We start from the raw sequence: 15849 nt of genomic DNA on the forward strand, positions 1-15849 counted from the left end.
GCCGTGCTTCCCAAGCGGCGCACTATCCAGTGCGCCACCGGGCCGGCCCCAACAAGTTTCTGATTTTGGAGCATTTCAGAGTTTCGGATTAGAAATGCTCAACCTATATACCATGAAAGAGGAAAGTAGAGATTTCCAGGATGAGGCTGCGTTGCTCCTTGGGACAGTGCCACATAGGTGTCAGCTGCCTAGGAATGCAGGAAGTGCTCTTCTCTCCTGCCCGGTCAGCCTGCCCTGCCGAGCAGCCCCTCCTCCTGCCTTCTCCACGCTGCTCTGTGGACAATGCCGATGCGTTCCAGCAGTGGAAGTCTGGGCGTTAATTCGGTCCCAACGTCTAGACTCGGCTTGTCTGCACTGCCCTAGCGGTGACGTGGGGAGAGTGGAGCACTCGGTCTGTGCTCGTGTGAAAGCACGGGTCCACAAGAGACAATTGTGTGTGATACCTACACCTAAAAAGTAGTTCTTTACTCCTTTTAATTATCTGTCAAAAGTCATGTATCACATTTACTTTGCATATTTAACGTGAACAGAACTTGAAGCCTTTACACTTAGTCTGCCACATGCAGAGCAGTGGAAAGAATCTGTGGCCAGGAAGGCCTGGCAGGTGGATGTCCTGCACGCTTTCCTAACGTGAGGTCTTTGTGTTACTCTCTCACAGCGGAATTCCATGGGCTTTGGGACAGCCTTGTGTATGATGTGGAAGTCAAGTCACACGTAAGTTGCTGTGCTTTTTTTCCAAAACACCTCATTATTCGAAGAAGAATCCTCATGGAGTTTTTCTCCAGCATCTCTGAGCTCCTTGACTCCAGTGGGCTTTGGGGACCCCTGTCTGCCGGCAGCCTGTGTCCTGGATCTCTGTCCTCCAGGATTGCTCCAGAGTGGAGCTGCCTTTGGGGAGTTCCCTGAGGCGGGGGGGGAGGGGCGAATGTGAAGAGGACCTGTTGTGAATTGTTGCTCAGGGACTCGGAAGGGGAGTGAGCGGGCAGGCCCAGGGGAGGACCAGTGTGTCTTCACCTTCCTCGTGGGGTGGGGTCCTTCCCCACGATGGGGCACACTAGAAGGCCATCACTTGGTCCCTCAGGGCTGCTGCATAGAATGCTGGCTTTTACTTTTTAATAAATATGCCATGTGCTTGCCTGGCACTGTGTCATCGAGAGGAAGGAGCTTCCTTGTTACATGGTAAATCCCTCAGTGATCTTGTTTGATGTTGGTGTTTTAAATAAAAGTGATCACTTTGTTTCTTCTCTATGTTTGTACTAGTCATAGTCAATAGTTTCCTTTCATTTTTGAGACGACTTCTAAGACAAAATCCTGTGTGATGCTCGTTAGCGTTTGGAGGTGATGGTCCTTGCAGAGGTGGCCTTGTTCTTCCCATTCAGGAGCGAGCCCTGGCAGCATGTACAGGGAACCTTTGCCTCATTGGAACCTTTATCTGTTTTTTTCTCTTTTTTCAGCTCCTTGATTATGTGATGACAACCTTACTGTTTTCAGACAAGAATGTCAACAGCAATCTCATCACCTGGAACCGGGTGGTGCTGCTACACGGTAAACCACGTAAATTTTTACTGGACAAGATAAATGGCATGAAGTTAGGCTTTTTCTTATTCTCTTTTCCTTCTGCAAGGAGTCACAGCTCTGTGTTTCTGGAGGAGCCAGAGTTGCCCTGGAGCACTCCTGTGTGAAGCTGCTCCAGCTCTGAGCCCTCTGTTTGCAGCTGACTGATTAAACTTCTCTGATAACTCTGCCTCATTTCTCAGGTGATCGTAACTCCCAGGGTGGAAACTGCCTCATATTTCTACATAGTATTCTCAGAGCCTCACTTTGTGAGTTGAAAACTGTAAAAACCATGTTTTAAAGAAAACTGTTTCTTCTCAAAAGAGAATATTGGTGTTGTTTTTTTTTTCAATGTCACTGGGTTGAAAGGGGACAAAGGAATTGAGTGTAATCAAGAAAGTACCCAAGTTATATCAAGGTAGAAGCTTAAGCAGTGATTAGCCTTTTTATGCCAATTAAGATTGTCTGATTATACATGATATTAAACAGTTGTGTCTTTTAAATAGCAGATATTCCCAGAACACTGTCCTAATAGGATCAGAATAGGCGATCAGTAGACACATTAATTAGTAAAAAAAAAAAAAAGCATTGTTTTCCATTTGGAATCAGTTGTGCGTTTGCTCTTTAATTGTTGAAAACACGGCATGAAAGCAGAACTGGACCTGCCTCCATTTCCTGTTCCATGTGCTTGTTCTTCTGAGTTGGTCACCTCAGAGCTGCTGCAGGGCCCATGCTTGGACGAGAGGAGCCCTGCCCAGCCGCTCTTCTGGTTGGCACGGGGCAGGCCTGCTGAGAATTACCCGTGGTGAAAGATGGGGTGCCAGGAACAGCACACATTGGTGCCTTGAGAGTCCTAATGAGGGTGGGATCCCTTTATCTGCAGTTACCAAGAAAGGCGAGAACCAGGACAGGGGTCAGCACAAAATGCAGGAAGTAGTAGGCAGTGCTTGTGCGGGAAGGAGCCGAAGCTAACAGGAGTGCAGGAAAGAGGAAAAGACTTAACGGCATTTTTATAGCATTTAAGCTGCTAGCAGACTTCTTTGTAAGTTAGTGAGCGATACTTGTAGTAATAACATTAATAGCATATACCTCTTAGTTGATTGTCTTATATCCTGTGGATAATGCAACTACTATTGTTTTAAGAAATTTGTTTACAACTGCAGCTTATGTTTTTATTTGTTTGGATCTTGTTACAGGTCCTCCAGGAACTGGAAAAACATCCCTGTGTAAAGCATTAGCCCAGAAATTGGCCATTAGACTTTCAAGCAGGTAATTTTTGGTAATTTGAAAGAGGAGTGCAAAGGGAATGGGAATGTTTGGAAAAAGCAGCAATGTTTTATGACATTAAAAGCTGTTTTTCTTTTTACTCATTTTACATGAATAGGTTCCTCTCCTTCAATGTAAGTCAGTTAATTCCTCTCTACCCAGCATAGTCTTACATTATGGTTTCAGTCTTTTGAAGCTCATGGAGGCTTAGTTTATTGCCAGTATATGGTCTGTCCTGGTGAAAGTTCCCAGTGCACTTTAATGTGTTTTCTGTTCTTGCTGGTGGAGCATTCTACAGAGATCAGGTCAGGGTGCTTGACATCCATGCTGATTTTCTGTCCACTTGTTTGATCAGTTCCTGAGAGAGGAATGTCAAAGTCGACAGTTGAGGATTTGTCTCTTTCTCCCTGGAGGTCTATCTTTTTTTAGAGTTTGTGGTTTATATCACATTTGGAAAATATTTGTTCATTGTTTCTTCAACTGATTTCCTTGCTTCTTTCGCTTATTCTGGAATCTGTTTATCTGCATGTTAGAGTGTTTGATGTTGTTCCACAGGCCACTGATGTACTCTTCTGTTTTTTTCAGGTTTTTAAAAATATCTGTGTTTCATTTTGGACGGTTTCTGTTGCTGTATCTTCAAGGTCACTGATTTTCTGCAGTGTCTAATCTGCTTTTAATTTCGCATAGTGAATTTTTATTTCTGATAGTATGTTTTCTTCTCTGAGAGCTCCATTTGGTTCTTGTACTTTTCCTTTCTCTCCTCATCATGTTCTTGTTAAAATCTGTGAGCAGTTCTGCAATAGCTGCGTTAATGTTCTTGTCTGCTAGTGTGATCGGCATTTGTTTCTGTTGACTGGTTTTCCTTCTTGTTACGTCACATATTTCTGCTCCTTGGCATGTCAAGTACTTTCTGACTGAACACTGAACGCTGTTATTTGAAGTATCTGAACTCTGTCTTCCTTTAAAGACTGTTGGGTTTTGTTCTGGTCACAGTTACAGCTACTTGTGATTTGGTGTGGTCCTTTTGAGGTTTGTTTTAAGCATTGTTAGGGAGGGATCTAGGTTTAGTCTTAATACTAAACTGTGGTCCTTCTAGGGTCTCTACTGAGCACCCTCCCAGCCTGTGTGAGCTGCGGGAACTGTGAGGCTCATAGCTCTGCAGCCACTCTGCCTAGTCACATAGGATTTGCCCTCCTAACATGTTGAGTACCCAGCAAAGGCACCAGGGGATGCTGTGAGGATTTCTGGGGATTCTTTCTTTGTGTCTCCTTCCACTCTGGAACTCTACCCTGCCCTCCAGACACCCCAGGTCCCCGCACACTGGTCTCTATCTTGGCAGCTCTGCAGAATGACCATTGCTCCGCCTGGGTTCCCTCCCATGCTTGTGGTTGGCAGGTGCCTCCAGGCAGAAGGCAGTGCAGTGGTGGGACTCACCTCATTCCCCTCCCTCCACCGCCTGTTGTCCAGCAGCCTTACCAGATGTTGTTTCCTCTATTTTGTCTAATTTTCTCATTGTTTAAGGCAGAAGGAAATCTGTACTGTTGCTCCAGTATGACTGGAGGAATTCCTATGAGATTTACTTTTATCTGTTTTCTTTTTTTCAAGAATGTCTCTTAAGTATTTTTACATAAGGAAATTGCTTTATTTCAACCCTTTACATTATGTTTAGCAACTTGACTGTTGTTTTGACATATTGAAATGCATCTGTGATTTATTGATTGTTTTTTTTTTTTTTTTTTTTTTTTTGCAGCTGGCCAGTATGGGCATCTGTGTTTTAAAGATATCTAGGGGCAGTTTCCTAAAACACCAGAGAGTGAAGATGTTATTAAAAGAAATGTAACTTATTTCCAGTACAAAGATCTGGAAACATATTTATTTTGTAGCTTAGAAATGGCAAAAAGTAGCCTTAGTAAATAAATCTTTTTTCCTCATTCTATTAAATAGCTCAAATGTTTTATAATATTTTTCAATATTGAACCCGATCGTTATTTTGTTAGGTTGTCTGCGTGCCACCCCTTTATAAACAGTATTAGTGAAGGTGTTTTTCTCTTTTTAAATGGAATGTAAATGACAACTTTTTGAAAGTAACCCCTTTTCTTCTGTGGCCTGGACATGGAAGAAACTGTAAAGAGGACCTGGGAGTTGGCTTGTTTCCTGCCTGAGTCTTGTTTCCTGTTTGATTTTAGTCCGAGGCTGGGTGCATCCAGGTCCGTCAGCTGCTTCCTGCGTAGGCCGAGTAGTGTCAGTTCTAGATTTCGTTCTGTCTTTCTGGGTCAAGGTTGACTGTTGGCCGTCTGAGCATTCCAGGGTCTGTGCCGGGAACAAATTAACACACGCTATAGAGTTTTACGGAAGGAGGAAGAAATGTTCAGCTCCTGTTTGTATTTTGTTTTGTTTGCTGTACTAGTACTGCCAATACTCTTTAAGCATAGAAATGTAAATTACAAGTAGTTAAAAATGAGAGGGTTTTTACTCTTTAACTCAAATGAGGCTATTGAAAAAAATTTGCCGTAATCCAGAACCATTGATTGCACACAGAGGTCTAGGTACCTCAGCACTTTATCAGCGACTGTAATGATATCATGACTCGGTGACTGCTGGCCTGCTGGGCAGTTGAGAGACGTTGTATGAAGTAAAAGTGGCTGCCCCCGAGAATGCTACAAGACTTCTTTGTAAAGTAATTTTCTTAACTCCTTTTATCATCTTAGGTACCGCTATGGCCAACTAATTGAAATTAACAGCCACAGCCTTTTTTCTAAGTGGTTTTCAGAAGTAAGTATTGAATATTAACTTTAATTGTCTGGACTGTCAACCATGTAGTTGAAAAAATGTCCCATACATTAGGCAAATTCTCCTCCAACAGCTTCAGGAGGTAATAGGTGCCATGGGAAAATAGGAACAATGGTCCAACTTTGTGGTCAGAGCAGGTTCCAGAGCCAGGTGGTGACTTGGAAACTGCTGATCCTGAGAGGTCCCTCTCTTGCTCATACCCCCAGCCTTTGTCTAGGTGGGACATGACATTCAGCAGATGCCTAGAAGGGGACAGGTCTGGCATTCTCTGCCGAGCTTGCCCTGGGTCCTCATGCACTCGGGCACTGTCTGTGAACTGTGGGTCGGACCAGGTCACGCCATGGGCACCCCTCCCCTCTGTCCCTCTGGTGGAAGGTGAGGCAGGATGGGGAGCACGTGTGAATAGTGCACCAAGCCTGTCTGCAGGTTTGCATCTGTGGTCTGCCTCGGTCCTGGTCAGTGAGCTGGAAAAGGAAGGTAAGAGGTGGACAGGTAGGCAGGTGTAGGTGCACGTGGCTGTGTAGTGCTCCTGGCCAAGAGCAGATGTGGGCTCACGCCTCAGTGTCCTGGCATGCAGAGCAGAGTGGAGGAGCACTTAGCTGAGCAAATCCTGTGCCGACCTGGCCTCTGGTTCAGGGAGCTTTCCAAGGGGCAGCTAGGAGACCATGGGCTTCTGCAGCCAACTGGGGTGGCAGGCCATGGCGGGGCATTGACACTGAGAGTTTTGGTTTCAGAGTGGCAAGCTGGTGACTAAGATGTTCCAGAAGATTCAGGATTTGATCAATGATAAAGACGCCCTGGTGTTTGTGCTGATTGATGAGGTAGGCATTTCTAAATATTGACCCTGTGACTAAAGGAAATCCAAGACTGAACTGCCTCTTGCTGTTGCCAGGATGCAGCCTTCTCCTGGGGCAGTCTGGCCTTCCCCTCACTGTTGGGCCCCTGTCTGGCACTCCCTGTGTAGTACAGTCCTTTTTCACAGGAATTGAGTCCTACACCCATCCATCTGTCCTTCCATCACTTGCTCATATGTCCCTGGAGCTGCCTGTGGAGTGCCAGATGCTGTCCTTTTTGACCCATTGCTCCGTCCCCACAGGTGGAGAGTCTCACAGCTGCCCGCAGTGCCTGCAGGGCGGGTGCTGAGCCGTCCGATGCCATCCGTGTGGTCAATGCCGTCTTGACCCAAATCGATCAGATTAAAAGGTAACACCCTGACGTGCGGCGGCTTCCCACGGGACGAAGAGGTCACTTCAAAGAGATGCATGGTGATTGCACAGCTGAGGTCTCAGTCCAGCTCTCTTAACTAAAAGTGCAGTTGGTAGTGTTAGGCCAGATGTCATGTCTCCACAGTCCAGCCTTGCAGGTCCTTATACCCAAGGTTGGTCAGGCTTTACGGAGTGGTGCCTACTAATCCAGCTCATGAGGAAGAAATGTGTCATCTGTCATGCTTCACAACTGCCTATGCTGGTCAGGACTTCACATCTCTTCTCTAGAGCACCCTTTCTCCTTCAGGGTGCCTGGGATTCAGTGCATTGCTTAGCAGCTTGTTTGCTGAGCGTGGAATGACAGCAAACTAAATTCTGCTGCAGAATATCTTATCCAGGCCTCCACTGTTGTGTTACAGTAGAGAGCATCTCTAATTTCCTGGAGACACAGTTGTCCGTTGGGGTCAGCTGCAGGAGGGGGTACAAGCCAGGAAGGGAGAGAGCCTCGTGGCCTCCTGCTTTGTCTCTCCTGCTGCAGGGACCTTGTGCTGGGTGGAGACACCCTCCCTATCTCCACCTCCCCTCCACTCGTGCCTTCCCTGCCCCAGCTCCCCTTCTTCACGGGTGCTTGGCTCTCATCTGGAACCTCCCGCAGCATCTGGCCACCCCTGCGTCTCTCCATGCTGCTCCAGTGTCTGCTGCCCACATCTCCCCACCATCTCAGGGCGGGGCTCTGCACAGCCTGTCGTGGTCTCCTCCTCCCCGTGTGCATGCTCCTGGTGTGTACCTCTTTCTCCAGCACCACACTGAGTTCTGTGTGGGCGAGTCCCCAACACAGACCTGCACAACCTGTGACCAGCCATCACCACTGAGATGCCACAGATGTCAGACATGCATCCAGGCTGCTCACGTGGCCCTGAACCCTAACCTTGCGAGGTTCTCATTAGACTCATGGCCTCACCATGCACCTGCTGCTCAAGCCAGAACACAGGGTCACTTTGACTTCCCTCCCGTTGGTCACGAGGGGGTGTGGGCTCTGGAAGGAACAAGGAGGCAGCCCTGCCTCAGGTTTTCCTCTCACCTGTTTCCCCCCATTGCATCTTGCTCCTAGCTCAGGCTCCTCTCTAGATGGTTCTGCCTCTGTGGGGGTTTGCCTGATGCTCTGCTGGCCTGCATGACAGATTCTGCCCCTGGGTTGTGGTTCCCAGCCCTGTGCGTCCCATGTACCTCCATCCAGTCCCATACTCTGGGTGCTGGGCTAAGCAGCCTGTGCACTTACCTTACCCCCTCCACCCTATTCCCTTTGCCCAGGACACCTGGGACCTGAATGCTCCCGCCCCTGCATTCACTTGGCTCACCCTGCCCACCTTTGCCCTCCAAGCTGCTCCCTGGCTACAGAGCTGACTGGTGCACCCCAAGCCAGGAAGGCAGCATTGCTGCGCACTCTGCACCCAGGCTCAGCAGGCTGGGAAGTATGCTCCCAGGAGCCTCCATGGCTGCTGTGTGCTGGCTCCTGCTGGGCCCTTGGGGGATATTGGTAAACAGACCAGACAATGATGCCTCTTTCTGCGTAGTTTAGAAGCTAGAGGGGAAAGCAGACGGTAAAAGTGATAAATAATTCAACTCCATAGTGTGTGCAGGAGAGCTGTGTGATTAAAAGTTGCATGGCCCTGTCCAGGCATGGGGTAGCAGAGGGCGCCAGGAGTTATGGTAGAAAGGGCAGTTGGGGACATTGCCCAAAAGTTAGATCTTCATCAAGGGGAAATGGTGAGGGAATGAATCAGGTGGGGTCTAGAAAAGCTTTTCCGAAGGCAGAGGAGCAGCCAGAGCAAGGACCCTAGGGAGGGTCTGTTTGGCACAGTCGAGTTGTACCCAGGAGTGCCCAGTGAGCATGGGAGGATGGGCAGAAGTTTGAAGGTCGCCAGGCCTGTGTCGGCACAAGGTGCTGGTGCTGAGCACAGCTAACTGAACGGTGCTGGCCGAGCCTCTGCTTGCAGTTGACAGCCTCCCGCTGGCCGTCCTCAAGATCCCCTCGACAGGTTGGGGGGTGGGGGGACATGGTAGAGTCACCGAGGCACACAGTGACTGTGGACCTTGCTTCTTGGCCACCACAGGCATTCCAATGTGGTGATTCTGACCACATCCAACATCACAGAGAAGATTGACGTGGCCTTCGTGGACAGGGCTGATATCAAGCAGTACATCGGGCCACCCTCGGCAGCTGCCATCTTCAGGATCTACCTCTCCTGCTTGGAAGAGCTGATGAAGGTGCCTTTGTTGTTTTTCTACTGGTCAGCAGATTTCTTACATGTTCTTCATTAGGTGACATAGTTTAAAACAAGCTCATTCCAGTACAGAGAAAGGTGTTTCTGCCCAGGCACTAGCTGTCTTCTTAACTCGAAAATCACTGTTTTGTTGAACCTGACAGGTTGAGTTGCTAGTCAGTAAAGCCACTAACTCAATATTTTTGTTCTTTTGGCGCAATATGAGCATCACTTTTTGTTACTTGAGGTACCACTGTGTAGGAGGTTAGCGAATGGGCCATGGTCAGCCTGCTGGGTGAATCCTGGGTCTTGAGTTACCATGGCCTTTGCACAGGACCTGCCTCTCTGGGCCTGTTTCCTTACCTGAAAGAGGATGAACAGTGGACTCAGCTCATGGGGAAGTTATTCCAACTGAAGGTCACAGCTCATGGGGTCATAAAGAGGTTACGTGGACTGAAGGCCACAGCTCACTGGGGTTTACACAAACTGTAGGTCATAGTTCATGGGGAGGTTACACTGAAGGTTACAGCTCACAGAGCGGTTATACGGACTGAAGGCTGCTCTCATGGGGTCACAGGGAGGTTATGCTGACTGAAGGCTGTGCTCATGGGGTCATGGTTAGGTTACTGATGGCCTCCGCTCATGGGGTCATGGGGAGGTTACGCTGACTGAAGGCCGTGCTCACGGGGGGCATGGGGAGGTTACGCTGACTGAAGGCCACACTCACGGGGGGTCATGGGGAGATTACATTGACTGAAGGCCATGCTCATGGGGGTAATGGGGAGGTTACACTTACTGAAACCACACTCATGTGGGACATGGGGAGGTTACGCTGACTGAAGGCCATGCTCATGGGGTCATGGGGAGGTTATGCTGACTGAAGACCATGCTCATGGGGGTCATGGGGAGGTTACGCTGACTGAAGACCATGCTCATGGGGGTCATGGGGAGGTTACGCTGACTGAAGGCCGTGCTCACTGGGCTGTCATCTGAGTGAAGTGTTCCTGTCTCTGATTGCGTGTGCCTAACGATCTTGACAAGAACTGCAGCAGGAAGTGCTGACAGGGAATCTAGGGAGAATTGCTGTGGCACTCTGGGGACTGGGTTCTGGAGACAGACAAATGCCCGTGCCTACAAGGAGCTCATTTGGAGCCTGAGTTTAGGGGACATTGTCAGTAAGTAGGCAGGCCAGTGGTGGGGACTGGAACAGTAGTTGTCATGGCGTTGTTGCCACTGGCTGGGAGGGTGGATTGTGCCACACCCGCAGCCACTTCCTGATGCCAAGCAGGGGCCTCAGTGTCCTTGGCAAGGACAACACAGCCTCTTCTGGATGGGGAAAGGGAGCTGTCTCAGGTGTGAACCCACTGAAGGTGCCTGGGTCAGCAGTGTTGTCGGGGTAGGGCTCAGACCCTTCAAACCTGTTGTGCAGACTGGGTCACAGACCTCTTACATGCAGGTTGTGAGCTAGGTAATTGGGAAGGATCTTGGCAGCCACCAGCAAGGTTACTGATGTGAGCTCAGTCTTCAGCTTCCTCAGCAGCATCAGCTTACGGCAGCAGCAGCGGAGGTGTTGGGCTCCCAGAGAATCCTGGGGGCCCTGGCAGCAACAGCTTGGAGCCATAGCCTCCAGTAGCAGTAGTGGCCTCCCCCATGTCCCGTCGTCGTCCCCCCCCACCCCCCGTAGCAGGGGGCACTGTGGATCAGAGCCATTCATCCTTTATACTTAAGTCTCATGACCCAGGAACACCTGGGCGGAGTCAGATAACCAAAGAACACCTGGGCGCACATGGATATTTACATCAAATGCTCAGCAAGGTTCTGAACATTTGAGGGACCGTGAATATTTACTATCATTTTCCCTGCAACTGTCCTGGCATGCGTGTCCCATCCTGGCTTTCTGTGGGGTGGGAGAGAGGGAAAGGGGCCCCATGGAGCTCTGAACTGAGAATGCAGGTCAACTGAGGGAAGATTCTGAATGCAGCTCTGCTGCCAGGGTTGAGGGCAGGTCCTGGAGGAAGCTGTTTATGTTGGTCATTAAGGGCCTTCAAGGTGGCCTCCAGCCTTCACAGTGTAACATTTGTGCATTTGTTCTGTGAATCCAGGGGATGTTCCAAGTTCTAGCTAAGAAGTGTGGACTTTTTCTGGGCTTGAGAGTGTAGGGGAAGGCAGTTTCTTACTTTAGGCAGTGTGTGTGAAATGGAGACGTTCAGAATCTCTAGTGGCTATCTGGCAGGTCCTGCAGGCTGTCCGTGTATAATTGGGCCCACGCCATCAAGAGCTTGAGGTCTGTGCCTGTTCTCACACATGCCTGCTGGCGGCAAGCTTCACAAGAAGGCAGAACAGGACCGTTCCTGGGGAAGCTGCAGGGAGGCAGGGTCCTCAGGGAACCCGAGGGGCATCGCTTAGTGAGTCAAGTGGGAAGGTCAGAACACCCTGAGCACAAGTCCTGCTTCTTAATTTTGCCCTCGGCCCTCACCAATCTCCCAGATGTGCAGAGTCCCGTTTTCTTCTTTGTCCTCTCTCCTGGTTCATGAATTGGAGCTGCTTACACGAGACTTCAGTTGTAGTGACTGTCAGTGTGCCAGCTTGATGCTCAGTCAGGTTGCTTGGCAAAGAGCGTCTGGCTTCCAGACCAGTGGGGGTGTGAGGTGGACTTATGGGACCCTGTTGTCTGGCCAATCAGATGCTGTCATTCTGCTAAAAAGTCTCGTCTTAAAAACAAGGGAACTAGGACCTTCTTTAAAAGGCAGCTAATGTCCTGGCTCCAAGTCCCAGCTCTGCCCATCTGTGGGTTTTAACATATCTTTGAAGTGGAGATGAGAGGCTGCACTTGGTGGCCCTAAGTCCCGTGCAGCCGTGACATGTGGCAAGGAAACATTTTGGCCAAAAACACAGAAGAGGATGGGTTGCTCTTGGTTTCTGAGACGTGTTTGGTTATTTCTCATCTGTGTGTGAACAAGCAGGGATGCGTGTGCTGGGGAGGGGGTGTGAGAGTTGAAGGGGGGAGGCAGCCTGTACTTGTTTCCTGGTGCAGCTGTGTGCTAGTCATTGCTGTCTGGCTTCGACATGGCCGGAGTGCAGCTGACATTGCCTTGTGAGTGCTGTACTGTGTGGACTCGGTCGTGACGCTCTGCCTGTCTCCCCAGTGTCAGATCATATACCCTCGCCAGCAGCTGCTGACCCTCCGGGAGCTGGAGATGATCGGCTTCCTTGAGAACAACGTGTCAAAATTGAGCCTCCTTTTGAGTGAAATTTCAAGGTGCGAACTGAACTCATTTTTTAACCAAGAAAAATCCATCTACTATGTTAACTGGGAAGTTGTAGTTTTCTCTGAGGAGGCCAGGTCTGGATGTAAGCTGTTAAGATGCCGCACAGGCTGACATACGTGTTTACACATGTGCATGTCTGTGTGCAAGTGAGCTGAGACATGCAGCACAGCAACCTTCTCCCAAAGGACAGGGAACCCATGAGCAGTGCAAATGACTGACGTTCATGCCACAGGCCTATGGCAGACAGCGCTTCCAAGTGTCCCAAAGTCAAGAGGGGGAAATGGCCGTGGTGGTCAAGGGAGGCGGAGAGAGGAGGTAGGAAGATGAGGCAGAGCTTTGAAGGACAATTGACATTGGGGTACATTTGGAGAGAACTGGGGGGGGGGGGCGCTGGAGCAGCGTTAGGGATCTCCCAGTGGATGCAGCACAGAGACCAGGGAGTTGGTGCTGGAGAGGTGGGAGGCCCGAGCAGTGAGAGCCTCAGGTTTCTGGCCAGAGTTTGGACTTTTATTCTGAAGGCATGAAGAGCTTGGAAGGTTTTGAACGAGGGATAACATGAAGAATGCAGTATTTCTTTCAAAGATTTGGAGTATATGGTGAAGAAATTTAAATTGGTTAACATGGAGACAATAAATAGTTCAGAGACTTCTGCAAAAATAGAAGACGTGAATTAGCTGACTGTGTGCCCACTGCCTCACTCCATGCCTCATGCCCACCGAGTCACACCCCATCTCACCCCCAGGCAGGCACCACAGTTCCTGAACTCAAGGATGGTGGCCATAGAGCTGGGCACCATGGTAGCCTCAGGTGGTACTTAAGTACAGCAAGGACTGTGCCCCACCTGGAGCAGCAGCAAGGGTCTGGAAGACCAGCCCCACCGGAGGGCTGGGCTAGCAGTGCTGTGAGGCTGGGGTCGTGCTGGGGTCGTTCAGAGGCTTGCGCTTCCAGTGCACCCAGGCCAGCCTTCAAGCTCAGGTTTCATGATATCCGGGGGAATTCATCCTGAAATGGGCAAGTTGTCTGTATGCAATTGACACCCCTGAATTTGGTCATTTTTCTGCAGGAAGAGTGAAGGCCTCAGCGGCCGGGTCCTGAGGAAGCTCCCTTTCCTGGCTCATGCGCTGTACATCCAGGTGCGTCTCCTTAGGGCCATCCTCCACCTCCTGGCGCCCCGTTCCCACCCCACACACTGTTCATAATCTCAGCCTTGCTGGGAACTCCCCTTGATACTGTCAGGGTGTCTCCCTATTTTATCTCAGTAGGAGGAGCTAACCTGGACACCTGTAGAGGAGGGGCTGTCCTGAGTCCTTTGGGACGAGGGGGCTGTGCCATGTGTCTGCGCACAGGCTCATGCGTACACACACAGGCACACGTGTACATGCACAGATGCACATGTACACAGGCACAGATGCACACATACGCACATGTGTGCCCCCCCCCCCCCCTTCCCCCCAACTTCACTCCCCAGGAGTCAATCTGGGATCCTTTGTGCTCACACGTTCTTTCAAGAAACAATCTCAACATTTTAAAACAGCTGGGTGGGGAGGTGGGAGTTCAGTCTCTAGAGTCAATACACATCTGAAAGTGAATGACACACTGACATCTGAGGTGAGGAAACAGATCTTGAAACAGTTCCTTCTGGATCAGAGTTGACCGATGCTCTATCCAGTCAGTAGTAGCTGTGCTGGGCAGGTGGTCAGCACTGAGATAACAGTGACGGTGAGTGGAAGCCCTGGGGTGCAGGGAGGCGAGAGCTCAGGGCTCCGGGCTGCAGTCATTCTCTGTTTACAAACCAGCAATGTCCTTGGGGTGGGCCCTTCCTCGGGAAGAACTCCAGGTTGGCTGACCCAGAGGTCAGGTCTGCTCCTGGCTGCATCTCCTCCTTCTCAGTGAGTTGGCACCCCTGGTGCCACCCGCCTGCCCCGCCAGCTGTTCTAACCTGCAGAAGCAGAGCACACTAGCACACCTTGTTTGCCTTTTCTGAAATAAAGAGTTGGTTGCATTTACGAGCCCTGCCCTGAGCTGAGCCTGGTCCTGGGCTCGTGCAGTTTCACTCAGCCAGTGATACTGAGGCCCCTTCTGCACTGTCTGTGTGTGGGTGGGGTGGTTGCTGCCAGGTGGCCCCACCAAGGGGGAGGGACCCCCAGCAATGACTATATATCCTTCCAGGCCCCCACTGTCACCATCGAGGGGTTCCTGCAGGCCTTGTCTCTGGCAGTGGACAAGCAGTTTGAAGAGAGGAAGAAACTTTCGGCTTACATCTGATCCTGGGCTTCCCCACTGGCCACTTTCTAATGAGGAGCGGCCTGACTGGTGCTGCCCAGTGATCCGCACAGCATCGCTGAGGTCTGCAAGCTCAAACCCATGCAGCAGGGCTTTGTGAAAAGAAGTGTGTAATATTTACATTACTTTAAACTGCATATTAGAAGACAAACAGCCTGTTGTTTTTGCTGTTTTTAAATGATAATTCAAATTCTGTTTGTCTCTTTGTGAACAACTGCCTGGGTATGTTTTTTCCAGTCGATCAGACACAATGCTAAATTTTGTTTTTTTTAAAAAGGAAGGTTAATATAGGAATTATAGAAACAACAGAGAAACCGTATTACTCTGAATAACATGTCATCACAGCATTAAAAGCACACAGATTCCTCAAGCTGGAGGTGGTGATGGCTTTCTGATGCGAGCTTGTTTATTTAGTCTGGGAATGTTCTGGAGGCTGTTTAAAGGATGAGAAAAACCTATTCCTATGTTACAGAAATTGAGAAGGAATTCTAGGTGAAGTTTTCTTCGGTGATAATCAGGCAGGTCCTTTCTGCAGGGACAGGGCAAACCCTCATGTTGGAGTGAACCGTGGCGGGCGGCACGGCCACGCTGGGTGCTTCTTGCTCCTGCAGCTCGTGGTGTGTGTTCAGTAACTGCTCACGTCTCGAGTGAAGATCCACATCTACAGAATGTGGAATAAGTGGGTTAGTCATTGGTGTGTTCCACAGGGTATTACATTTGCTTTTATCTCATGCTGAGATAAATTTCCTGTTAGTGTTCTGTGCGTGAAGTCCACCCTGTGTTACCTTTTGTTGTAGAACTCTTTGAATATTAAATTTTCCTTCAGAATTTTTTCTTGTTTTGATTCTCATTGATTCTCAGTATCTCTCCCAATTGCTTTGAGTTTTACTAAAGATCACTCACATGATTGCTTAACTTCAAGACCGTCTTATACTTTGGGGCCTTACATAAGTGCATCAGCAGAAGAAACTACACCCATTTTATAGGAACCACACCATCTGCTGGGCCTTAACTCCAGATCCAGAACTTGCCTATTGATTCTCAGTATCTCTCCCAATTGCTTTGAGTTTTACTAAAGATCACTCACATGATTGCTTAACTTCAAGACCGTCTTATACTTTGGGGGCCTTACATAAGTGCATCAGCAGAAGAAACTCCACCCATTTTATAGGAACCACACCATCTGCTGGGCCTTAACTCCAGATCCAGAACTTGCCT

General features: G+C 49.4%; 1 protein-coding gene across 1 annotated transcript in view; it reads left to right on the forward strand.

Annotated features, from left to right (window-relative positions):
• Window positions 1-15462, forward strand: part of TRIP13 (thyroid hormone receptor interactor 13) — a 17244-nt gene extending 1782 nt beyond the window's left edge. The window contains exons 3-12 of the mRNA XM_008576986.1: window positions 659-714; window positions 1455-1545; window positions 2751-2823; window positions 5529-5592; window positions 6345-6431; window positions 6707-6813; window positions 8930-9083; window positions 12226-12338; window positions 13412-13481; window positions 14518-15462. Coding sequence (XP_008575208.1) covers window positions 659-714; window positions 1455-1545; window positions 2751-2823; window positions 5529-5592; window positions 6345-6431; window positions 6707-6813; window positions 8930-9083; window positions 12226-12338; window positions 13412-13481; window positions 14518-14613 — 911 coding nt within the window. The 3' untranslated portion in view covers window positions 14614-15462. The remainder of the gene's footprint in view (window positions 1-658; window positions 715-1454; window positions 1546-2750; window positions 2824-5528; window positions 5593-6344; window positions 6432-6706; window positions 6814-8929; window positions 9084-12225; window positions 12339-13411; window positions 13482-14517) is intronic.
• The last annotated feature ends 387 nt before the right edge of the window (window positions 15463-15849 follow it).

Source organism: Galeopterus variegatus, unplaced genomic scaffold, assembly GCF_000696425.1.
Source record: "Galeopterus variegatus unplaced genomic scaffold, G_variegatus-3.0.2 Scaffold1437, whole genome shotgun sequence".
Taxonomy (NCBI): domain Eukaryota; kingdom Metazoa; phylum Chordata; class Mammalia; order Dermoptera; family Cynocephalidae; genus Galeopterus; species Galeopterus variegatus.